This window comes from Lepidochelys olivacea (genome assembly GCF_965140295.1).
Source record: "Lepidochelys olivacea isolate rLepOli2 genome assembly, chromosome: 4".
In the NCBI taxonomy this organism is placed as follows: Eukaryota; Metazoa; Chordata; order Testudines; family Cheloniidae; genus Lepidochelys; species Lepidochelys olivacea.
Window position 1 is genome coordinate 23,553,426 of NC_140414.1, and position 26,520 is coordinate 23,579,945.

Genomic DNA, 26,520 nt, shown 5'->3' on the forward strand with positions numbered 1-26,520 from the left:
AAGTGCTGGAAGCTTCAGAAGACTAGACTGAACAATGTGCCAAGCAAGAAAGAACTTTTCGTACAGAGTTAAGTGGGTTTCTTGGGGAATACATGAGGGGAGGTGAATGCAAATTCCCACCTCTGGTTAGGCAAAGATCCGACCTATCGAAGCTACAGAGAGGACCATGGTCTGCTGACGACCTGTTCCCGGAGTCTGAAGCTGTATAAAGGAAAGTCTGAACTATTCATGGTTTGTGCTAGTTCTGAGCTTAGGCTGTTATGAACTTGTGATCACAGGAAAGCCCCTTTGTGGGGTTTGAAAGACTGGCCTTTGTTAGAGTGGGGGTGATCTCTGGTAAGCTTATTAGCTTGCTCGTATGCTCTTCTGTTTTAATAAGGTAAAATCATTACAGAGAAAACCTAAGAATAAGTATGCTTGCTTAGAAGAAGCTGTGTAGTAACTTACAACTGTGGGCCATTACAGCTGTTCATAGTCCCTAGAGAGAAAGCAAAGTGCAGATGCAGACCAATTAGGCAATCTGCATTGCTGGGGATGTCACAATCTAGGCAGGGGACTGTGCGGCCTGGAAATACCCCAGTCAGGAAGGAGAGAGACATGTGTCTCCGCCTAAGAGAGATGACAGCTGGGGAGTGGGAAGCTTAAGAGTGGGTGCCCTTGATGGCCACAGAGGGGGAACACAGGTGCAGTTGCCATGAACTGTAACACTAATGTCATGGCCATAATTCTATCCTTCCCAGGTCCCTTCGTGTCATTCCTCCCCTCACCGGTGTTCATCACACATTCTTTTGAGCCTGGGATAAACAAAGGATTAGATAGGAACTAACAGGGATTCTGTATCTTGTCCGGTAGAGAGTCCTCATGGCAACGCTTGTGCCACAGCAGCAGCATTCACCCATATCTTTTGCAACTTTACATCCCAGACAACAGAAACCGAATGTTCCGCATGCGCCTGCATAAAGACAAAACAAATGGATATTTTCCCCACCGCTCACGCAGTCAGGTAACTTTCACCACCACTTGGAGGAGAGACACAGAAGTGCCTAGACAAAGAGAAGGAGAAAGCTAGGCACGCGCCAGTGGGCCAGAGCCTGCAGAAAGGAAGGTGGGGTCTTTGAAAGACCTCAGCAATGATGTCACATAAAGCTGTTACCTCAGCTGCAGTTCTCTCCCCCACAACAAATTAAGTAGCAGGTGGCAGCCGTACATGACATCACGACTCAGGGCCCCCAAAGAATAGAAAGAGGGGGTCTAATAATCTGATATCTCATAGTGAACTTTAGAGAGGGAAACAAATAGCCGATATTTGAGTTTCACACCCTTATGTTTGATTGGAACACTGGCTGGTTTCATTAGTATATAGAGAAGACTGGGTTTGTGTTTCGTTCATGTAGATCTTTGGTAAATATTTTGATTCTACAATAAACCACGATCTGTGTGTAGGACTGTTCCTCAGAAGAACAAAAGAATAATTGCAGAATAGTGGTAGCAAGTAAATTTAACCATAAATAAAAAAAAATATAGATGTCATGTCGTCTGAGGGCTGAAGGTGTAGTGTGAAGGTTTCTCTTTAAAACAAGAATACCTGGTGTGGAGTTCTCCTTTAACATAAGTAGTAGAGATCTATAGTTTGGAACTGAAAGACCAAAGCTTTAGCTCCGCCTGTGTGTTTTATATGGAGCAGTTGTGTCCGTTATCGGCGCACTATAGATTCATAACCCACTGGTACCAGCCCATTAGACCTGTGGCCCCCGGTTTTCTGACTGGGGCAGAAGTACCAGTATTTGCTCTGTGTGCGCGAATGAATGGGCGAGTGTCTCGCCATCTAGTGGGCGGCTTGCAGTATGCATGTGGGACCATTCACTACAAGCCTGTTTTTTTTTTTTTTTAATTTAAATAATAGACAACTATTCCCCCACCAACTATTTAAAAGCCACTCCCATTCAGGAACAGAGATAGAACATTAATCCAAAAAACAAGACACCACAAGCCAAAACAAAAATCAGATATTCACTTACAGACTTTACAGTCACTGCAGCAGTCGAATGTATCAGTCTGCCAGGAATTACGTGCAACAGAAGCAATACCAAACTGGGGCTGACTCGTAACAACATGGGATGAGGCCATTTTTAGTTTCACTAAATCAGTTTAGAAGTTTACAGCCTGGAAGAAAAAAAATAAAAGGAACATGTTAAAAAGCTCTGTTAATGATAGCAGAGCTGCACAGTCAGGGTATCTCATTCATTGTGGGGGTGCAATGAGGGGAATGTTACTCACATTGCTTTGTGAAATGGCACCATGTTTCTCACTTCATTAGAAGCAATGCTATAAAGCCTGGATAGTTTTGGTGGACATCTTAGACCAAATTGTAGCCAATGGGGTTAGCCCAGGGACAGCCCAGTTTCTTCAGACCAGGTTATGAATGGGTAAAGTTTCAATCTAAAAGCATATTTTCCCCTAACATCACATTGGGGAGTAGTTAATTCCTGATTCAAAGGAAAGGGTGCCCCTATCTAAATGGCCAACGTATTTTCCAGCAGCATCTCACAGTTGCTTGGCCATCTCCAGGTGACTTCAGGCCTACACTGACCCTACTTGGCATGTAGACCATCACAAGGCTAAATACTACGGACACCGGGGCAGAAACAGGAATCTCTCCTGCTGCTGTTCTCAAAGACAGGGATTAGCCCTCAAATCAGGGTTTTCTTGCTGCTGCTGACACTTAGCCAAACACTCAGATTTCACGCAGTCCTTTACTCTGGCAAATTCCCTTTGCCTTCCATGGTGGTTTGCCCTAAATCAGGAATCATTCTGGCAACCATAAACAGTTTTTCATACATTTTTAGACAACAGCGTATAGTATTGTACATATGTAGAATATATTGTACCCATTATAAATGTACAGAGGAAAGGCACACCAACTTAACAAATCACCTAAGTCTGAAAATGTTGCATGATGACAGTTACTCAGCTACTATTGTTACACATAACACCTAAGATTACTATCAATGAAAGAGTAAACAAAACATTTTTCTCATATTTTAGTTTGCTTACTTTGTACATTTAATTGTAGTTGGTTTAACTGTTCCCCTGTACAGTCAGACACTCATTTCCCCTTGGTTTTTCTGTGTGTCTTTCACTCAGTAATATAGGGGAGGAGTGCACATTTAAGCAATAAGAAAAAGCGATTGATTGTAAAACAACAGAAAGTAGCGAGGGCTCCAAAACAAGCACTGGTTCAGAAACTACGTTCAATTAATTTTGTAAATCAATTAGTTTTATAGTTAGTGTCCCTTTAGTACATCTGGATTTTATTTGACACCATATCAAAATACATATTTTCTTAGTATGTTTGAATAGCATTTATTACTGGGTTTTCACAAAGGAAAAAATGGTCACTCTCCTTCTCATAACTGCTGTTCTTCAAGAGGTGTTGCATATGTCCATTACACCATAGGTGTGTGCACTGGTGATGGAGAGTTTTCCCTGCTCGTACCCATAGAGGAGGTCCCACCCACAGCCAAGCTCCCTCCCGGTACTTCAAAGTCAGGATACAAAGGGCAGAGCCATTCCGCCTCCTCCTCTTCCCCCAGTTCCTTTGCACCAGAAGCCAGTGGTAGACTCCGGTGCCAGGGAAGGAGGATGGGTCGTGTAATGGACACATGCAACACAACTCTTGTTCTTTGAAATATGAGAAGGCGAGTAACCATTTTTTCTTCGAGTGCTTGCATGTGTCCGTTATACCAGGTGACTCCCCAAGTATTACCCCAGGACGTGGGGCACGGAGTCTCAACAAAAGAGGAACTGCAGGACCGCCTTTGTGTGTTTGTGTCCTCTCTTGATGCAGCAGACAGTGCATGACGGCTGGTGAAAGTATGAATGGAAGACCCCATTGCTGCTTTACAGAGGTCCATAACTGAGACATGTGCCAGTAATGCTGCTGAGGTCAAATGAGCACTGATCGAGTGCACTCTGAGTTTTGCAGGCAGTGCTACTCCTTTGGCATCACAGAAGATTGTAATGCAGCTGGTGATCCATTTCTAGAGCCTCTGAATGGTAACCCGGTGGTCTCTCATATGTTCTGCATGAGAAACAAGAGCTCAGAAGTAACCTGAAAAGACTTTGTTCTATCTAGGTAAAATGTCCAAGCTTGCTAAACGTCCAAGGTGTGGAGCCTCTGTTTGTCCTTGTGCATACACAGCTTCAGAAAGAAAATTGGCAAGTAGATAGACTGATTCAAGTGGAAATCAGACACCACTATCAAGAGGACCCCCTGCCGTGTTGTCTCACTTAAGCCTTGTCTTTGTAGAACACATCAATGTGTTCACTTCTCCCACCCTCAAGGTGGTGGTGATGGCCACTAGGAAGTTTATCTTTGCTGACAGGTATAGAAATTAGCACAATGTTAAGAGTTTGAAAGGAGGGCCCATTAGCACAGACAACAGTAGATTCAAATCCCGGGAAGGCATTGGTCTCTGATAGATGATTTCTGCCGATCAGAAACCTGGTCATGACTGAGTGATTGAAAACAGTCTTACCATCTACACAAAGGTGAAATGCCAAGATGGCTGCCAGATGTACCAAACAGAACTGCGGGCTAGACCGGACTCCTTAAGGACAGTCGAGAATTGATCGAATCTTTGTCCGAGTTGGGGATGCATTGTGGGAAGCTGCCCACATGGAAAAACATTTCCAGTTTTACTAAGCTAAGTACCTCACGCGGATGGCTTCCTGACATTAAGGAGCACATTCTGGACTGCTGCAGAGCAATGTGCCTCCTCTATATTCAACCACTCATGAACCATGCCATAAGGTGCAGTGCATGCAGATTCAGGTGCAGCACCTGGCCATGATTCTGTATCAGTAGGGCTCTGGTTACTGGTAATCGTAAAGACTCGTGAATGGACAGTTTGCAAAGGTCCGAATGTGACCCAAGCTGAATAGCATGTCTGTCTTGGCCAGGCTGGAGCTATAAGGAACATTCTATCCTGAAAAAAGAAAAGGAGTACTTGTGGCACCTTAGAGACTAATCAATTTATTTGAGCATGAGCTTTCGTGAGCTACAGCTCACTCACGAAAGCTCATGCTCAAATAAATTGGTTAGTCTCTAAGGTGCCACAAGTACTCCTTTTCTTTTTGCGAATACAGACTAACACGGCTGTTACTCTGAATTCTATCCTGAGCTTGCTTGAGCTTGAAAAGGACCCTAGGAATCAGGGACACTGGTGGGTGTGTAGATAGAAGCTCTTTGTTCCATTGAAACAGGACAGCGTCTGATATTGATCGTGGGCTGTGACTTTCCTTGGAACAGAAACAGGGACCCTTCTTGTTCTGTCATGTCAAACAGATCTACAGATGGGAACCATCCCCCCCATATTGAACAGCCACGCTAGATCATTCATGTTGAGAGACCACTTATAGACCAAACTGAAAGACTTGCTCTGACGATCTGCCATTTTGAAGTCCCAGCAGGTGTGATGGCTTGAGAGTGACTGAGCTCCAAATGCACCCATTGCACAGCTTGACATTCTCCTGTCCAACCTGGGACCCCACTGTTTGTTCACATAAACCAGGGCTGTGGGACTGGCGGTGAGCACCTGGATAGCCTTGCCCTGAACATGAGGCAAGAAAATATTTCAATAATTCAAGGACATTTATGTGCGATGTGGCCTCATGGGTTGTCCACTGTCCTTGAGCCTGAAGATCGCCAGATGTACTCCCCACCCGATAGCTGAGGCATCCATTTACCAGTCATGGTAGGAAGAGGGGGAGAAAGTGGGACTCCCCTGCACAGGTGTTCTTGTCTTACCCACCACGTCAGAGATGATAGTACCCTGTCCCGGATATGCACCAGCTTGTCTAGGTGATAAATATGAGGGTGATAAACTGACTTGAGCCATAGCTGCAAAGCTCTGAAGTTCAGCCTGGCGTGAGGATTGACACATGTACATGCTGTCATATGACCTAAGTCTGAGAGACTCCTCATAGTGGTCTGGGAATGGCTCATGAGCGGGGATGCACAGAAATCTCCTAGTGTGTGAAATCTGGAAAGATGCGGGGAAGCCCTGGCCAAGGTTGAATCCAGGATTGTCCCCAATTAATTCCATCCCCTGCAGAGCCATTAAGGTCGATTTTTCTTTGTTCTGTTTCAGGTCCCGGAAGTTGAACAGACAGGGTTTGGTGTACAGTGGCCCATACCTGGTGTACGTAGTGACTACGAACCAACCAGTCGTCCAGGTGAGGATACATGTGGATATATCCTTTGTGAAGGTAGGCTGCCGCTATTGCCATGCACTTGGTAAAAACTGTAGGTGCTGATGACAGACTGAAGGGCAGAACGGTGAATGGTTGTCTCCTATGATGTACCTCAGAAACCTCCTGTGGCCAGGATGGATCACTACATCGATATAGGTATCCTGTAAGTCAAGGGCAGCATACCAGTCTCCCAGATCCAGGGAAGGGATCATCATAGTCAGGGATATCACATGGAACTTTATCTTCTTGGTGTATTTGTTCAGGTTCCAAACATCCAGTGTGGGCCTGAGCGCTCCTCTGGCTTTGAGTATTAAGAAATATCAGGAATAAACTCTCCAACACTGATGACAAAGGGGCACCTCTTCTATCACTTCCAAAGAACGTAGAGCCTGCAATTCTTGCCTTGGCATGGGCTCATGAGAGGGGTCTCTGAAGCACAGTTGCCAACTTTCACGTGGTAAATAAGCACCCTGACTTTCACAATAAGCCAAAAATCAAGTTAATCCCATTTCAAAACAAGGCCAAAACAAACCAATCCCTAAGAACCCCAACGCCATATGTGACCAGATCCCCACAGTGTGCAGTCTGGGACTGTGGTGGGCCCGCTGTGCATCTCTGACTCTCTCCCCACTTGCCTCTGCTTGCCCCCCCTTACCCCTACTTGCCAGGAACCGATTAAAAAAAAGAAGCAACAAGCTACAAGCCAAAAACTAGCCAACAAGCAACTCCAAGCCAATTAAGCCAAAAAGAAGCCCAATTTCTGCATTTTCTTCACAGGTTTGGCATGTCTGCCCTGAAGAGGGATTGGGTAGGAGCATGGAGGTGGGCTAGAGAGCAGTCTGGAGAGTGTATCCCAATTCTACCATGACTAGCACCCACTTGTCCAATGTAGGAAATGGGACAATCTGTCCCGGAAAGGTGGAAAGGGCCAGTTGAGATCTGGGTCGGACAGTGCGCTGTCCTCAACATCAGAGTCAAAATGACTGCTTTGAGGTCTGTAGCTTCTGGAATGAAGAAGATGAGGAAGTAGAAGGAAGTGAGGAAGTGGCTTCCTCCTGATCGGCCTTTACCACCTCTTGGACAGGTCAGGCTGGCAGAAGGGGTAGCATTGCTACCTGGACTAATATGGAAGATGATGTTTTGTCCTCTTCATTGCTGGCGTATAAAGGCTTAGAGACTTCGACACCACTCTTGAATCTTTTAGCGTGTGTAACGCCTCCTCTGTTTTAAATGCAACTAGAGCACATGCCTCAAAAGGGAGGTCCTCAGTTGTTGCACAGATCATCCTGGGTGCAGTCCTCTGGGATTCCTGGGGCAGTGCATCGTCACTGCCATCGTCATGGCCCCGGCTGCAGAATCGGCCAGGTCTAAACAAGCCTACAGAGAGGATTGAGACGTGAGGCATCCCGCAGAGACGAGAGACAAGAAGTGCTCTCCAGAGTCCTCTGGAAGCTTGCCAGCAACGGAGCTACTTCCTCCAGGCCCAGACTTAGGGAAAATGGCGCCCTAGGCAAATGTGTATTTGGGTGGTCTTTCTTTGAGTTTAAGTACAGATACGCAGTTCTGTCACACACCTTGAGTTTACTGAAGAAGCTTTTCAGTTACACTAGGGACTCGGTGCACCTACAGCAGAAACCAAGGGGGCGGGGAAGCAGCCTGTATGCTCAGCTCTAGCTTTTTGTAGCACCTGAGCCTCTGGCACTCTGCCATCACTAATACGACATACATCTTTGTGACCGAACAAGATTGCGGGTGAAGAGATCACTGCATCTTTCAAGAGGGCAGAAAATAGGTGAAAGGAGGATAGAGCATCCTGAAAACTGCAAGCAACATATGCCTTCTCTTAAAACATGGATAATTCCAACACACATAGGATAGAAGTTTCCTTGAATTCTTCTGAAATCTGTTTCACAACCACAATACCAATAGTAAGATGTACTTGGTCTCCACTGATCATTTTGAAATATAGGCAGCCAAATTTAAACTGTAGCGAAGTTCATTTTTCAGTAAAATCAGCCTCAAACTTTCTGGGAAATATCAATTTCAATATATTTTTACAATCTGAACAGTGCCAGGCAAAAAGAACCAAACAAAAAAGACTTTCTGCTTTTCAGCTTAGGTGCATAATTTTGTCAAATACCCACTAACAGGATTTACAGCATATTTCATTTTACCTTACTTGGTTTGCTGAGCAGAAAACTAAACATTTACACTTTTTAATAACTTCCCTTCCCAGAAATAATCAACTCAGCAGCTAACAGCTTTTGCAAGTTTTAATACATTGAACTTTGCCAAATTCTCTCTCAAACTAAACAAAGACATATGCACATACCACTTGCAGAGCAGTCTTGGAGAGAGAGATCAAGAGATCGCTTTTCTTGGTCCAACTTCAACCAAGTCCCTTATATATATATATATATATTCCATATCCTACACAAATTGCAACATGTAAATTAACCAGGCGGCTTTCCAAAATTGCTATTGGCTACTTGTCATCAAGGAATTTAATTATAGGATATCACAAATTGACCTGAAAAGAGATTTTGTAAGAACAGTCACCTGTTTTTCATCACAAAATGATGTTTGTTAAATACAAAAGAAATTATGCAATACCAAGGGTAAGCTTTAATCTTGCAAAACTCAGTAACTCAAGTCCCTTGTTACATTTTGAATACAAGGAGTACTTGTGGCACCTTAGAGACTAACCAATTTATTTGAGCATAAGCTTTCGTGAGCTACAGGTTCGTCTCCAAGGTGCCACAAGTACTCCTTTTCTTTTTGTGAATACAAACTAACACGGCTGCTACTCTGAAACCTGTCATTTTGAATACAGATTGTCAATTTTGCATATATACACAAGAAATGTGGTTGAGTTACAGTTATTATAGAAAACGAAACTTAAAATGTCCTGAGTTTGGTGTGATTAAAACCACTGTGAAAATTGGCTTTTTAATTAAAAAAAAGGAAGCAAGGGGTTAAAAAAAAAGTTCCAACAGCGAAAGAACGAAAGAAAATGAATGGGAGAAAGAAAGGGAGAACAGAAGAAATGAGTGCGTAAACATAAAATGATAATCGGTAAAAATTTTGACACAAGTGGACTGATTCTTTATACCATCAGTTTTACACTGGTTTGACTCTACAGCCTGCAGTATTACTCCCAATTTACACTAGTGTAAGTCAATTGAGAACTGGGGCCATAACACTTACATTAAGCGCACATTTGTGATTAAAACAAAAATTAAAATTTCTGGAATAATTGTTACAGTCCAAAAAATAAAGACCGGTGCATTTCAAAATGTTTGTTTACCGTTTTAACACGTCTAGCTCCAGAGCTGCTACACTGTGTAAGTTGAAATTCTGCTGTGGAAGACCAAGATTTGGATTTTCCAATGCTCCTACATGACTTTCACGAGCACCAGTCCAACTGAAAGTCAAGTCAATGGAACTTGTGCTCCTAAATCCTCTAGATAGTTTTGAAAATCCCAACCCAAGTAACCTGATTGTACCTGCAGAACTCCATGGGGGCGTTTACAAAGGAGATGGAATTCATCTTCCATCTCAGAAAGAGGCTGTGGGGCATTAATTCAGCCCCTTGGGAAGATTTCTGCACCGCTACATACACAATCACAGATCCAGTATTCCTAATCCTTGAATACCTTATATATTAGCCTACTCAGACCTAAGACATCTACAATCTCTGGCTGTACAAGGTTTACGTGGTCTAGGGGGGCCTTCAAGCCTCCATACCAAGGATGAATTTCAGACAGTTCAGCACACTGGCACTCTTTATACCAGGGTATCTACATATATACCTGCAGGGTCATCATCTGGGAGATCAAGGAGATTTGTAGAAGTAAAACCATGAACTTCAAGGAGCTTGAGATCTTGCTCCCTCCCCCCGCCACACCCACACCCACCATTACATAGAGAATAGATGGGGACAGAATAGTTGAAGCTGACCTTTAGGGTAACTGGGATCTGGTTTGCAAAAATGTATACATATGTTCTCTTACATACTTTTCATTAACTTCCCCCGACCCCCAAACCTTCTCCCTTTGAAGACTGCTTTGAAAATGTAAGTCTACTTAAAATTTTAAATCAATCAGCAGGGCTGAGAGCTCTCACATTTTCCCTAGAGATCACTGGTTATCCATGCCAGTACTGGCCTTTCAGGTTTGTAAGGCCACTCACACACCATGGTACCTTAACTACCTAAGCTGCATCTCTCATTACTGTCAAAAGGTACAGGTTTAAAATCATGCAGTAACGTCAAGTTCTCATACCAAGTATAGCTGAAGATACTCCTTCAGCACTCCAATCTGGGGGTGGGGATTATACGTACCACCGGGAGAAGTTAATACACAAAAATCCAATTTTAGGAAAAGAGGGAACATTTTGGATGGGTCTATCCACTTAAAAAACCCCACCCAGCTGGTTTGAAGCTGCAATTTCAAGGATCTTGACATGAACACCTTCAAGCCACCCATCCAGAGTAGACTGCTGTATTTAAAACAATCCTGAGAGTACATGGACATTGTCAAAGACTTCATTTTGGGTTTGCCTACCATTCTTCATATGTGACAGGGTGTGGTCTGTCTTCTTAAGGCGCTAGTCAGATTTGATTTTGTTTTCCTTAAGGATTTAGGTCACTCTCCTGTTCGGAGTTTCCTTGTTCAGCGTGGCATTGGTGTGAGTGAAATGGATTGGAATGAGGTGCAACAGGTAGAGGCTTCTTTTGTTTCTTCCTTCTATTAGCTGCGGCAGCAACATGTCCTTTTCTTCTCACAGAGCCAACACAAGTCGAATAGGACATGCACCGACGGACAAGTTATACTGATAATTACTAATGATTTGGAGATTGAGATGCAACACGTTAATAACGGAGAATCTGGAACTTGGGGAAACTATTTTTAAAAGGCCAGAATCCTCAATAAAATAGAGGCTACCAGAAAGCACTGGTCTAGATTTGGCTAGTAAGCCAAAAGTTTAAACTGGTACTGATAAATAAACAGGGGTTATGTATTTTGTTTTGTCCTTTTCCCCAAGATGAGGATGACAAATGAAATTCTCCACCCGCCTCCAGAATACCAGGGGGGTTTTGTTTGTATTTTAAGGAAAGAACAAACCAACTGAGCCACTCGAACTGTGCTATTACCTTAACGATATTCTTTCAATAGTTTTGTCTTTTCCTCCACCCCCCCCCTTTTTTTTTTGACAACATGGGAGCAAGAGGGAACCAATAGTTCTAAGGAAGCTAAAAGTTAACATAGCTTTCTCTCTCTCCTTATTGGTGACCCAGGATCACCAATGACAACACCACAGCTCTGAGTAGATAGCTTAAAAACCTAAAACCGCAGCTACCCTTTTATAGATGCGCACAATACCTTAATTAGCAACAGTTAATTTAAAGGCAGATCTAAAGTCTCAAAGTCCCTGATATCTAGAGCACACACCACTTAATATTTTAAAAAACACAGAACAAACAGAGGACAAGATAGAATTTACCTAGCTTTAGAAAAAACTTTGCCCAAACAACTAAAAGCCACCAGGAAAAACAAAACTGTCATGAGTTGCTAAAATATACTGAAATACTTGGAGACATGTTATGTATGACTTGATTGAAAAACGCATCCTTAGTGAATAAGATTCTTAATTTGTTTACCTTTTGCTTAAAATATTTTGTTTGTTCAAAGAGTAAGAGAAAATTACTTTGTTTTGAGGAAAAAATAATTAACAAAAGATTGATAAAAGTAAGATGGAAAACTTATAAAAAACAACAGTCAGGCCTAAGCCTGCAATGAACTCAGTGCAAACAGATCCGTGGACCAATGGGCTAGTGGTTTCAATGGGACTCTATGTGGGGGCAGTGGTTTGCCCACAAGAACTTGGTTGAGCATGTGGTGCCTTACTTACAAGAACTGTCAGAGCTCATTACTTCTGGAAACTACACCTGCCTCATCTAAAAGAAATGCCAGGGAAGTGACTCAGCCATTTTCCTGTAATAGGTGTGTCTGCTGTTCCTTATATACAAACTAACTCCAGAAGTTACACAGTACATTCTCTTTAGATAGTTTAATTACTGAGGGAATGACAGGCTGGCTGAGCAGCTTCACTTGTAAATCACGGACTACTGAAAGTCACAATCAATGAACTTACTCCTGTGAGAGGCTGACTGCCCTCAACCCTTTGACTTCAACAGAATATGAATGCACCCAGAACCTTGCAGGATACAGCCCTGAATTAAGAGCCAATAAAAGAACTGTTAGACCACCCACTAAATGATGTAATTCATAGTAGAAACAAATAAAAATACTAAGTAGTTCTCACCTACATATTTGTCATCCCATTATTACTTTTACTGTGCCCAAAAGCATGTTAGAGGCTTTACAGAACACAGGGAAAGACAAGTCCTTTCTCCGGAAATCTTACAATCTTCAAGAGTAATAAACACAAAGGTGTGAAAGTAAGACACAATTAGATTTGTAACATCAAACAACTTGAATGGCAATGTATGTTTTTTAATAGTTCTGGGCTATTTTGGGTTTGTTTTTATATACAGCCCATATTCCAATCACTAGTTCTTGCCAGATCAGCTCACTTTGTCTAAGCAACGCTGCAGAAGTTTGTTTTCAAAAGGGATTTAAAAAAAGGAAAAAATTGAGGCCCATGAATAGATTCCAGGAAAGCATTTCCACATGGCTTTGAATAATAGCTGGCCAATCACACAGGGAACTACAGGAGAATTTTCCAAGTCATTCTTCCACTTATTACCCCGAACCAAAATATAAATGCTTCTAAACTTGTCAGGATAAAAAATGCTTTACTGGAGCTATATATTTCATGCAAAAAACTGCTGCAAAAATCAAACCATGAAAGCTTCACACAGCAGGGTTTTATTTTACATTACAAAATTACTACATTTTCACATGACCTCTGAGAAACCTACTGTGAGCGTTACAGACTGCCAGGGCAGTAGCCAATATTTTACAAAAGATTCCTTGTAAGAGGAAGGACAGGGATTTTACAATAAAAGATCATCACAAGCAGCTGAGAAGCTTAGTTGTCAAGACCACTGCTAGTTCAGTCTTTAAAGTGTATTCACAAGGCACACACTAACAATAATCCTGTTTGCTAAAGTACCTTCTTAAAAACAGACTCTTTGGCCAAATACTTTAATTAAACAAAACTAGTAGCAGTTGTGGATAAGGTGCTTTCACTTTTGAATACAGTATCTTTTTAAAATGAAGACTAAATATCAGGGTTGATTGCATTAATTTCTTTGGGATTTTTTCTTTTCCTTAAATTTCCAGTTACAATCCCTATGAAAAGTAGAAGTCCAACTGTGCGGTTAGAGGTAAACTTCTTCCAACAGTCTTCAGGTTTGTGTATGTCCAAAGTGTAAATCTGTGAAAGTACAATATAATGTTCTTTTGTTATTATCTATAGTACCACAAACATGCCAGACACTTCAGAAAAGACACACGTCCCTACCTCAAGGGACTCACAACGAGCTCCACACAGGCTAACTTCGGTGCCTGCACTGGATTAGATACAGACACAGAGGTCTGCCTAAATGCGCTTGACAAATGGATGAAGATATATCAGAAAGGTACAGAGAATGAGTAACATGTATGGATACTAAGGACCAGATTTTTCACGGTATTTAAGCACCAGAAGATACAGACAGTAGGTGCACAGTGTATTATCTGTACCTTTAAAAATCTGGCTCAAAGATTCAATACAAACACACACATAAGAATACAAGAGTTCACAGGAAAGGGGTTCTCAAATTGTCATCCAAAGAAAACTCCCAGGAGACCTGCAACAGCAGCTGGAAATAAGGTTTAGCCAGCCTAGTTGCCTCCACTGTGGGCCACTGCTACTTAAAATGATGAGAGAAAACATGAGCTGCCAGTGGGATGTTCAGGGTACAAAACAGGATGATGACCAAGCAACAGAGAAGCAAGTGCAAGAGGAGGGCACGTGGGAAAAGAGATGAAAGAGGACTGAATGAATAGCAAAAGACGACTGCAATTAGCTTTTTGAAAAAGATCATAACAGCTACCAAACTAAAGACAGTTGAATACCTAAATACCTTCCTAATATCACTTCTGCGTATACATTTGCTGTACTGGGCACAGGGACAAATGATCGGTTACGTTGTTCTTGATAACTGTTCTATACTGCCCTCCCCACAGAGTCTTATGTTTTCATTCTCAAATATCCAAGCCTACCTGGTCTGGAGAACAGAAGTTCTCATGCTGTGCTGACTGCCATGTAAGGGAATTCTGGCCATTCAATATTTGCACAATTAGAAAGAGGGAATTTAGTGCTCATGAAAGATGCCAGGCCAGCAGTCAGAGAGAATGAAATCTATCCATAGAATACAGCTCCAGTATCAGATGTGCAAGCTTCTTCACATCACCCCAATGTACCTCACAACCCCGATGTGGGGGAGATCATAGATCAGGCTCCACGCCAATTATATTCTTAGCTTCTTGACTACTAACAAGGCTGCCAGCTGGGATATGGACACTTCTCTATTACCAAGAACTACCTCTACACTTCTATTACCACCAGTTTACTACTGAGACCACCAGCTTATTTTCTACAGACCACTTACAATCACTACAAGCCAGGTCTGGATATGAACTGATGATTCAACTTAAAAATAAGAAATGTGAGTATATAAAAATGACACCTACTCATTTTGTTTATTCTGAGTCCTACCGGCTCATTCCATTGATTTAAGCAAGTTGGATTTTTACTACATTTTACTCATCAGATCACTAAAACCAATATAGGTACGAGACAGAGAACTGGACTGCTTCCTGGCGGGCACTTACACAGAATTGTTAACTAAATTATAATTGTAGGATATTTGCAGTTGTTGATAAAGTGTGAGACAAAAGGAACCCAGACTGCCTTTCAGATCCCAGACTGAGTTTGCAGGGCTTGCAGTTAGAAAACATGTATTCATTTGTAAGCGGTGCCAATTTCATTGAGTTCCTGGGAGACAAAAACAACAATGCCATTTTTCCATGGCTGTTTTTCAGAGCATAACCCCACTTAAAGATTCTGCATCCATTGCCAAGCCATTGGGCCATTTAGTTTCCCCTCATTAAACCTTTATACACCTTTTAATTTAAGCGAATGATCCTAATGTATAGTAGAACCTCAGAGTAACGAACACCAGAGTTACAAACTGACTAGTCAACCACACACCTCATTTGGAACCAGAAGTACACAATTAGGCAGCAGCAGGAGCAGAGGAAAAGAAAAAAGCAAAAATAGTACAGTATTAAATGTAAACTACTAAAAAAAATAAAGGGGAGGCCACATTTTGCTTCTGCATAGTAAAGTTTCAAAGTTGTATTAAGTCACTATTCAGTTGTGAACTTTTGAAAGAACCGCCATAATGTTCTGTTCAGAGTTACAAACATTTCAGTAACAAACAACTTCCATTCCCGAGGTGTTTGAAACTCTGAGGTTCTACCCTATTATGTACTCTAAGGTACGCATCCAAATGCCATGGTGATGGCTACATTAAACACATTAGGAGAGGACTGCTATATGCTTAGGTATATAAAGACAGACTTGCCTGCAGCTGTTATTGAAAAGCCTTCTTTTTGCTGCAGCAGTCTGAGACAAGATGGCTGAATATTTTAGGTAAACTGATACAGGATTTGTAAACTAGAGCTTCCACTTAGAAAAGAAGTACAAAAATAAGATCAAACCTGGTGAGCTAAGTGAGCACTGATGGTAGCCACAGCTGTGTAATAGAGGAAAGTCTGATCACAGTTTATTCCTGCCACACTCAGACCCACGAGCATTGCAACACTGAAGCCACTGAGCCACTGCTTTGTGTTTTCATTGAACCGTAGTGCTGTTGATTTCACACCAATGACCATGTCATCTTTTTTATCCTAGAATAAAGAAGGTTATTAGAAAAAACATAATACCCCTAGCAATTCACAAGTTGAGAAGTCATGGGTGGGGAAAGTAGTCTTAGGGATGTCATAGAAAATGCTGTGCCTTAAGGCCAAGGTTTTCAAGAACAGGTGTCTAATGTTAGGCTCCTAAATCCATTTTAGGCACCTAAATAAACAGCCTGGTTCTCAAAGCTGCCTAGCATTTGACTGCTGTTATTGACTGTGCCATACCTAGATATACACGGCACTTTAACAGTAAGGGCTCTACTCAGGGACATGCATAAACTAATTTACACAGATAGTACAGTGAGCAGAAAAACATGGGATGACAGGGTAATTAGCGGGGTGAAAACTAGTGGATAAGAGAAAAATCTCTTAAAAGCATTTCTAGGTTTTAAATCTTCTGATTGCAGTGGGAAGATTAGTAGTGCCATGCAAGTCCAAAGTAGTGAGTTTTATATATATAAATACACACACAGTGAGAAAGTTAACAGTTAATGTCATTACTTCACCTGATGTGCATAGATGGTGTCATATATCAACGTCCACATAACTCCAGAGAAGTACAGAGGCAAACACACGGACCAATCACATGAACCTTTGATGGCAGACCACCCAAGTAAGGCTCCCCAATTAAACGTAAGTCCTGTAAGTAACAGAAATAAGAAAAATATACTGAATTATAGGGTTCTAAAATGTAAGAGTCAGGAACAATCTAAATTATATTTTTCATCAACATTTGACACTCAAGCATCTGTGTGGTTTTTGATTTTTAATCCCTACACACTTACAGGATGGGGGACTCTCTCCTGGGAAGCAGTGACTCTGAAAAAGATTTGGGAGTTGTGGGGATAGTCCGCTGAACGTGAGCTCCTAGTGCAACACTGCAGCCCAAGGTCTAGTGCAATCCCTAGATGCATAAGCAGAGGAAATTTGAACAGGACTGGGGAGGTTATTTTAGTTTTGTATTTGGCTCTGGTGAGACCGCTGCTACAGTACTGTGTCCAGTTGTGGTGCCCACAATTCATAAAGGATGTTGATAAATTGGAGAAGGGGTTCAAAGAAGAGCCACAAGAATGATTAAAGGATTAGGAAACATGCCTTACAGTGACAAGCTAAATAGATTGAGCTCCTTGAGCTTAACAAAGAGAAAATTAAGGGGTGACTTGCTTAAAGTCAAGAGACTTAAGGTGGGCGAGGTAATATCTTTTATTGGACCAACTTCTGTTGGTGAGAGAGAGCTCTTCTTCAGGTCTGGGAAACTTACTCAGAGCATCACAGCTAAACAACACACATTGTCTCTCCCACCAACAAAAGCTGCTCCAGTAAAAGCCATCACCTCACCCACCTTGTCTCTTTAATATCCTGGGACCGACATAGCTATAACAACATTGATGACAAGTACCCACATGGGGAACAAGTATTTGATAATAGACTCTTCAATCTGCCAGAGACAGGTATAACGATCCAATGGCTGGAAGCTGACGCTAGACAAATTCAGACTGGAAATCACAACGTACATTTTTAACAGTGAGGGTAATTAACCAATGGAATCATTTATCAAGGGTCATGGTGGATTCTCCCTCACTGCGGATTTTTAAATCAAGATTGGATATTTTTCCAGAAAACATGCCCTACAAATTATTTTGGGGAAGTTTTATGTCCTATGTTATATACAAGGTCAGACTAGATTATCACAATGGTCCATTCTGGTCTTGGAATCTATGAACCCAGAAACACTGAACTCTTACAGGAGGATGGGGGGAAAGGGAGTATTATTCTATTATTTTCTCATGGGAAAAGAAAGGAGTTATATGGGAAAACAGGAGTGCTGATCAAAGTAGGAAACACCACTCATCTCCCTTCTACCAATCCTTGGGTTTCCATGCTCGTCTTGCATCTGCAGCAGAAGGAAAGTGACTAACACTCCAGTCTCTGAAATATTTGGTGAGAACACTGACAAGGACGCTGGCTAACTGCTTCTATTAGGGACAGTAACACAGAAACCATATGGTATCTGAAGGGCAGACAGCTGAGCTGTTATCAGTACATTGCAGCGTGCAATGTTTTCTCTTTTTACTTTTTTTCTTCTTTTTTAAAATTTCAGAAGAGTGCAGTGAGTGTTCAACCAAGAAAAAAACAAAGATAAGCCACATGAATGGTTATAAAATCTTAAATGTTTATCACATTGGGTTTATAACATTTACATACAAATTTTCAACGGAGTAACAATAAATCTAAGTACCACGTATCACACAGTATAAATAGCAACACAGTCTTTCTCTAAATTAAATTTGATTTAGCTAACAGACACACACACCCATCTTGCAAACAGTTGTAGATGTGACTAGTCCCAATGAAGTCAGCAGGACTACCCATATATCTCAAGTTAAACATGTTCTTAAATGTCAGGCCTTAAGCTTAATATTTGTTCTTTCTAGAGAACTGTTAAAGAAGAAAAATGGAAGGAGAACAGAGCAGACAACAGTGGTGGTTACTAAAGGTGGTAGATATTAAAAATGATTGCTAAAAGTGGAAAAAATATATGAAACAAAAATTTTAAGGTAGGACACCACACTGGGTCAAGCTGGAATACAGTGCAATGCATCTGTTTACCCGAGTTAATTTAAATGTTTAAGATTGTAATACAGGGTGAAATACATATTTAAGAAAAATTTCCGGAGGCTGGGAGAAAAATGTCCCACATCTCCCACTTGGTACTCAGTTGACAAATGGATTATTTCTCAGCACCAGAGTATGGGGAAAGGAGGAACTACATGAGGGAAAGAAACTCCAAGTATTTTACTAAACGTTTAAGAAATGTGGAACATACCAATGACCTTATTTGTAGTTTCAGGCAACTTCATTGATATTTAAGTTCAACTATTACGATTTTGCCAGAACACTAAAAAAAAATTACATCTGAAAGAAGAGAAACTAGCAATTTTGAAGCTCACCCAAAACCAACTGTGGCCAATATGTGATTCTCTTCATCAGGGGATAAGTGATCACAAGAGACAGAGAGGCTGCTCCTAGGGCAATACTGTAATGAAAGAAGTTCATTAAGATACTTTATATGGTTTACTTTAAATAATTCTATTGTACTCTCTTTATTCCCTGGTCTAAGAAACAATACTGTGTTGGGTCGCCCTCAAAGTTATATAAGTATGATAGAATTATAATTATGTAGTAGCAAAAATAAAGATAGACAAAAGAGTTCATAGGTATTGTCAAAAGGTATGAACATCAGTTCCATGCTGTTGAATTTCACTCTGTAACAAATGCAAGGCCAAAGTGCTAATTATTTCAGGCCGGTACAGGACGAAGAGTCTGTGCTGGAAAGTGATAAGAACTTTGAGAAAACAATGCTGTTCTTTGAAGCAACACCCTAATGCTCTTCCCCCGCAGGGGCTCCTTGTCATGCCTATGTAAATCTTGGTATCCAAAGAGGGAAAAATAGATAGTGGGACAAAACTTGTTAAATGAATCAAGAGTCATAGATTGTGTTGTTAAGTAAAAGAATGAATGATGAGTGCATGGAATTGAGAGCCTGAAGCAGGGAAATAATTGGTTAGTAAATGGTGCCAGCCTAATCCTAAGAATTTCAACCTTGGTATCGACTGGCCGAAGAATATGCAAAGTGGAGATAACCGGATGACCCACGGAGACCCAAAACGCATCAAGGAAGAACAAGAAGATAACACCGAGCCATCATGGAGCCGTCATGAATGTACCACCTGTTGATTGATGGTTATCTCAATTGTAAATTCAGCATGATAAAGCAACTTCCATAGACTTGTACTGAACCAGAGACCTATAAAAATTGGGTCCATGGAGTGTGCTCTTTGGTTCTATGACCATGCTCCAAGAGCATCGGATGCGCATCTGACAATGACTCGGCTCCACTCTCGTGTCCAGGCCACCTGGCCAGTGACTTGGCACGAGCAACGTCTAGGCTGGTAACTCTAACAACCTTTTTGTAGAACCTGTGTGTGAATGTCTGTGTGTGTGAATGGATCTATATAGACATTGCATATAGGAATATGTTGTTGTATTTACAATAAACGTGGCAATTTGCCATGTCCCTCTTACAAGATCCTGTTGCTATCATTTTTATTAGTGTAACAACTGTAGTATCAGAGGAGTGACGCTGTAGTTAAGACTGAAAGTATTATTTCATTCTAAAACCATGGATTTGGTTGCTTTCTCAAAAAACTGCCTTGTCTGTTGAAATTCATCACACTTAGCTTTAGCCTGGTAGCGAAATAGTGTAAGAATAAAAGATCACATATACATTACCTATAGTAATTTAGACACAGAAGGACACACAAAGCCAAGCTAAGCTGTCCCCCAAGAAAAACGAAGGACTGAAAAGTTGAGATATCTCCAACAGCTATTGGTCGATTTGCTGTTCTTAAAACCTAAAAAAAGAATAGTTTCAATACTAAATCCAATAGAGTGAGTTAAAATACACATTATATCTTAATGCAAAGTTCTTAATGCAAAGTAAGGTGGAAAAATTAAGCCCACGAGTCAGGGAATTCAAAAGTTAAGGTTCCGACACCAATATTACCTCTACCACATTTCACATCCTGTATATGGTACATATTTACGAATAAACATTAAAATCTTCTGCTAAAATATGGAGCATTTTAAAAATGAAAGCAGGATTATGTGTAATGAGGCTGAATTAGAGCTACTGTAGAAAGTATAGATTTGAATTTTATTCTTTGTGTGCTCAGTGCAATATTGAGATATTAACTTTTTGCACTGAATATCCCTATTTTAAGAGCAATTTTGTTCAAACATTTTAAGTGTTTCTGTACAAAGATGTCTGTAATAGGGTGCACAGTAGCAGCCGTGTTAGTCTGTATTTGCAAAAAGAAAAAGAGTACTTGTTGCACCTTAGAGACTAACCAATTTATTTGAGCATAAGCTTTCATGAGCTACAGCTCACTGCATCCGATGAAGTGAGCTGTAGGTCACGAAAGCTCATGCTCAAATAAATTGGTTAGTCTCTAAGGTGCCACAAGTACTCTTTTTCTTTTTGTAATAGGGTGGATGATTCTAGGATTATAAATAGTTACAGGGCTCCTTCTGTTGACTCATCCTGAATTTAAATGCTTGAACCCTACATAAGGATGTTGTATAGTCATCCCTGGTCATACTAGCAGATAGATTTAATTAGAAGGCAAAGGAACCTCTTTCAGGGGCAGAGAGGTCAGCAGGGAAAACTCTAGGAGCAACCAAGTTTGGGAAAGTTGAGGCTAAATTTACATTATTTAAATTAATAACACCAAACCCCACCTGGGGTTTGGTTTTATTAAGTTTTACACTTTATACAGAACAAATGTACTCTGAGAGCCAGGTAAGAATGCCACCTGCTTACAGAGCTCTAAACATTTATCAAGTGTTCTTTGTGCACACTTTAAAAATACTAAGTATTTTCCTTTAAGTTTGGCTTGATTTTCCTCTCTCAGTTAAGACTACAATTATGCCAAGTTAGAAATTTATAGATCTGCAGTTTAAGTGAGACACAATAAAAAAATATTTTGGGGGCCATAGAAACTATCTTCGCCTTCATGCAACTCAAAAATGGCTGCACTAATTTAACTCTAACATTCAAGAAAAATTCAGCCATCGGTAAGACAAAGCAAGGGATGTTTTAGTCAGGAAATCAACAAAATGACCACTAACTAGACATACCACCACTGAAACACCCCCAACCCGCTCTGGAAGACAGCTGTCTGAGGTTGTACTTGTAAAATAATGTTCTATATGAATTTTAAACTCCTTACTGTTAATCAAATCACATTCTTGTCAATTTCAAGCAGGTTCATTATTTTGTTGTATTTAGGCCCCAATTGTACAAGTGACTCCATAACGGAAGCAGCTTTTATTACCACACACCAGGAACACAACAGTGTCAAATTATCCAGTCTTCTCTTAGGGCACTTTACAGTGCTGCAACTTTCTCCCTCAGGGGTGTGAAAAAACACCCCACTGAGCGCTGCAGGTTTCAGTGCTATAAAGTGCCAGTGTAGACAGTGCAACAGTGCTGGTAGCTACTCCCCTCGCGGAGGTCGTTTTTTTAGAGCGCTCTGCCGCGACTACACAAGCCACGTTAAAGCGCTGTCACGGCAGCGCTTTAATGTTGCCAGTGAAGACATGCCCTTAGTGTAAAATTATTGAGGAAATTGCAAGTTGACATTACAAAAAGCTCATTTTTATCTAGGGTACATTATTATAGCCACCAGTTTAATTAAGGGAGTATAAAATCACCTAATAATTCTTGGATAGAGAATGGCTAGTGAGGTTAAAAGAAGCATGTCAATTGGTTTTGCTCAGTTTTTAGGAAAATATTACTAGAAGTGGATTTATTTTGATTAAGCTCTGATTACACTGTAACTATCTGATGTACCTTATCCTACATACAAATTATCTAGAAAACAAAACCACTTGCTTTACTACTTGTGGCTCTTTGCTATACAAAAAAGAAAGTCACCTTTACCCTTCAAAGATGAATGGTAAACATCAGATTACTTAGTATATGACTTCTGAACCAGGAGGAAAAAAAAAAAAAGATTACTTGGAAGTAGTCTTAATGAGACAAGCCTGTATTTCTACCAGACAAACAACCAGTTTCTCTTGGTGAAAGACAAAAGAGGGCTTACTTCAATAAAAGGCCAGCAATTTACTTACTCATCAAACATTAAGAGGAGCCTGTCTGTTCTTTTCAAGTCCCTGGGGCTTTCTCTACCTTTTTGTCATAGTCCCGATCCCACATGTCATTAATTGTGCAGCCTGCTCCACGCATCAGGACCGCTCCAGTACCAAACAGTGACAGCATATACCAGTCTGGAAAACAGCCTGGCTCTGCTGCCAAGCCTATACTCCATGTGCACGGCAAATACAACAGCCACGTTCCTAGAAAAATGAATTTGAAAGAGATTAGAAAAAGAGAAATTTTAAATGGAATTACTCTTTAGCATGCCACAAAAGGTAAATAAGTGTTGAATTACTAATTAAAAACTTCTAAAACTGCAACACCAAAGCTAAGAGACGGCTAAGACGGTTATCTGTGCAAGGTGCTGCAGTTCCACAATTTGATTGTGCTCCTTTACTTTTCTTTTTCTTCTTCTTTTTGATTGAAATGTTGAATATAAAGACGCTTTATCTATTTTCCCAATAAAAACAGAAAACTCAACCATGGAGGGAATGCAGTGTTTGAACAGTAGCGATAAAATCAGCCATTACAGAGAACATAAGATGTGATGCATACCTTGTTCCACATCTCTATTGAAACCAAATATTTAACGACCTTTACAATTGTTCACAAGGACATATTCCAAAATGGATTTGTCTCCTGAGTTTATATGAATTGTCTAGCCAATCTGTAAAATATTTTATGTTCCAAATGTCACATGACCCGCTGACTAATTGACAGTTTAACCTGAACAAATAAATTGCAATCCTTCTATCAAGAATAGAGGATACTGGATTTTTGGCTTATTACAACAATCTATAAAACAACCCTTCTTTCCCCCTATCACTGGGGTGTGTTAACGGGCCACTTCACCTTAAAAGGTCTGTTGAAATGTGTGTTAACATGTTAGGCTATGTCTCCACTATGGACCTTACAGCGGTACAGTTGTACAATTGCAGTTGCGAGGCTGTAAGGTGTCCCGCGTAGCCACTCTCCTGACAGCATAATTAAGTCACCCTTAACAAGCTGCAGTAGCTATGTCGGCAGGAGATCATCTCCCGCTGACATAGCTTTGTTCACGCTGGCACTTTTGTTGATGAACCTTTTTTGCACACCCCTGACTGACACAAGTGCTAGTGTAGACATAGCCTTTGTCTAAACTTGTGAGCAAGTTTCCCAGACCTGAAGAAGAGCTCTGTGTAAGGCTGTTGGATCATATTAAAGAAGTTCTGTATTAAAATCACAAATGAGTTTGATTCCCCAGAGTTTAAATTCCAGGGTACTACTAATTAAGAGGTCTCTTGGTTTTTGGTACTGTTTCTCTCCCTCTATGTGTGAAACTTGCAAGCTGCTAATTGTGTTAGTACATTCTAAGACAGAGTCTGTTCTCAAAGCAATTCACAGAGAGAGAGACTCAAAGCAATACTCTAACAACAGAAACAGCACCCAGAGACTCCCCGCCCTTTTGTTGTATTAACAATTGTGATTAAAATAGAGATAGAGGATGTATGTGGATGGATGCTTGGTGTGGATAATAACTGAATGATCAGGGAGGTGCCAGCCTAAGAATCCAGTGTTCATCAGTTGAAGAAGGCGTCAAGTGGAAATAACCAGAGGACACCCCCCCCGGAGGGCAGACTGGAATCCACCCAACAGCCTCAAGAATGGGAGAACCAAAGAACAAGATAACATCTTGGAGCACGGAGCCGTCAAGAATGTGCTATCTGCTGATTGGGAATTGCTTCATCATGCTGTTGCTGAATCACAGACTGGCATAGGAAGAAATTCCTATAAAAATAGAATCTAAAAAGTGAGAACTTTGGGGTCTGATTCTGCAAACTAACTTCCAGGAGCATCAGATGAGCATCTGACAAGGCCCTGCTCCCTCCTCAAGTCCAGACCACCTGGCCAGTGGCTTGGCATGAGCAACTCTAAGGCTGGTAACTATGATAACAACCTTGCAGAACCTGTGTGTGTGTGTGTCTGTATGAATGAATGTGTGAATACATATGAGATTGAATGGAATGTTATAGCTATAACTAACTGCTTACTAGGATTCTTTCTGTATTCACAATAAATGTGGTATTTTGCCTTTTTCCCTTTAATAAGATCCTGCTGGTTTTTATTTTATTGGTATAACAAGGCCAGGTCTACATTACAGACCTATATTGGTATAACTATATTGCTCAGGTGTGTGAAAAATCCACAATCCCTAGTGAGCTAGTTATACCTACCTAATCACCCATATAAAAAGCACTATGTCAACAAAAGAGCTTCTCCCATCAACATAGCTACCATCTCTTGGGGAGGTGAATTAGCTACCCTGACGGCAGAGGCTTCCACATGGCAATCATAGACATAAAAGATCCCAGGGCACTCTATACAGTTTAGAGATTTGTCCTACTGTCCTTGATAAACATTTTCCCCTCCCATAATTGTACAGTGTTGCTGGGCACCAAACTGTCAGCAACTGATCCTTTGAGTGGTGTTGTACTAGATCACCTGTAAACCACATTCAGGACAAAAGGATTGATTAAGTGTTTTATATTACTAGACTTCTGTTGCATGAAGTATTATTATAACATGATTTTTGTAAAACAAACACTGGAATTTCTTTTGTAAAGAAAAGTGCTCTCAAACTCAAAAGGCAGTCTACTTAATGTCTTTTTTGAGACTCAAACAACAAGAAGTTTTAGATTGCGGCAGGATGAATGGTGGTTTTGAAAGTTGTCCACTGAAAAAAATTATCAGGGACTGTACAGACTAGATACACGTATTACAGTCGATAGTTTAGCTTTGCCACAGACAGCCAATCCAGCAGTCTCTTGGCAGGTGAATGCTACTGAAATCCATTTTTATAGCAGCACTTTGCATTTCTATAACTCCTTCCCCCTGAAGGCCCCAGTAATTGCAGCAGCCTTCATTGAGTTCACAGCATCCCTGTGAGACAAAGGCACATCACTCCCCAAGGAGAGGGGGACCAAGGCCTGCTGTAGAACATAAGAATGGCCAGACTGGGTCAGACCAATTCTCCACCTAGCCCAACATCCTGTCGCCCGATAACGGCTAATGCCAGGTGCTTCAGAGGGAAGGAACGAAGAGCAATCGTCCATTGAGCCACCCGTTGACCACGGCTAGCTCCTGGCAATGCGGGGCTTTCCTCAGCCACCGCTGCGGACAGCGCTTGCGCCTGGCTGCTCGGCACCTTGGGCAGCCGGGCCCGCGGGCTCAGGCGGGGCGAGGAGCTGAACCCGGGGCCCCGCCCCGGCTCTGCCCAGCCCACACGCGGGAGCGGAAGGCGGCTGTCTGCTCCGCCCCGCCCCGACTCACCGATGGGCTTGTCCAGCCTCATGAGCCGCAGGTAGGGCTGCAGCGGGCCGGGGGCCGAGCTCACCAGCCCCGCCGCGGAGAAGCTCAGCGGCCGCCTCCCGCTCCCCGCCTCCCAGCCCAGGCCCAGGCCCAGCGGCGGTCCGGGGGCGCCGTGGGGCGGGACAGCGAGCGCGGCGGCGGGGCGGGCGGAGCCGGCTCGGAGGAGGCGGAGGGGCCCGGCGGCAGTTCCGGGGACCCGGCAGAGCCGTGTTACCAGGGTCGCCATATTGCCCACTCCCGGCGGCGGCGGCGCGCGCG

General features: G+C 41.8%; 1 protein-coding gene across 2 annotated transcripts; it reads right to left on the bottom strand.

The window, feature by feature from the left end:
• Positions 1-2,023: 2,023 nt before the first annotated feature.
• Positions 2,024-26,520, bottom strand: COQ2 (coenzyme Q2, polyprenyltransferase). 2 transcript variants are annotated; one of them, XM_084627186.1, is made up of 7 exons: positions 26,224-26,520; positions 22,948-23,114; positions 20,487-20,608; positions 19,145-19,230; positions 16,700-16,833; positions 15,993-16,181; positions 2,024-2,163 (listed from the first exon to the last, which is right to left on the bottom strand). In XM_084627186.1, exons 1-7 carry the CDS (start codon positions 26,486-26,488, stop codon positions 2,149-2,151), a joined length of 978 nt encoding a protein of 325 aa, XP_084483312.1. In that variant the 5' UTR covers positions 26,489-26,520; the 3' UTR covers positions 2,024-2,148. The 2 variants fall into 2 exon arrangements, with proteins under 2 accessions (XP_084483312.1, XP_084483311.1); XM_084627185.1 differs by lacking the exon at positions 2,024-2,163 and adding an exon at positions 13,133-13,659 and having other exon boundaries at positions 26,224-26,519.

What these genes read in the sequence shown, in the direction of transcription:
- COQ2 (XM_084627185.1), bottom strand. Translation starts at nt 26,488, where the DNA reads ATGGCGACCCTGGTAACACGGCTCTGCCGGGTCCCCGGAACTGCCGCC. An exon ending in ACACCATCTATGCACATCAG is followed by an intron (nt 16,182 to 16,699) that starts GTGAAGTAATGA and finishes TCTTTATTCTAG; the next exon opens with GATAAAAAAGATGACATGGT. An exon ending in GTGCTCACTTAGCTCACCAG is followed by an intron (nt 13,660 to 15,992) that starts GTTTGATCTTAT and finishes GTACTTTCACAG; the next exon opens with ATTTACACTTTGGACATACA.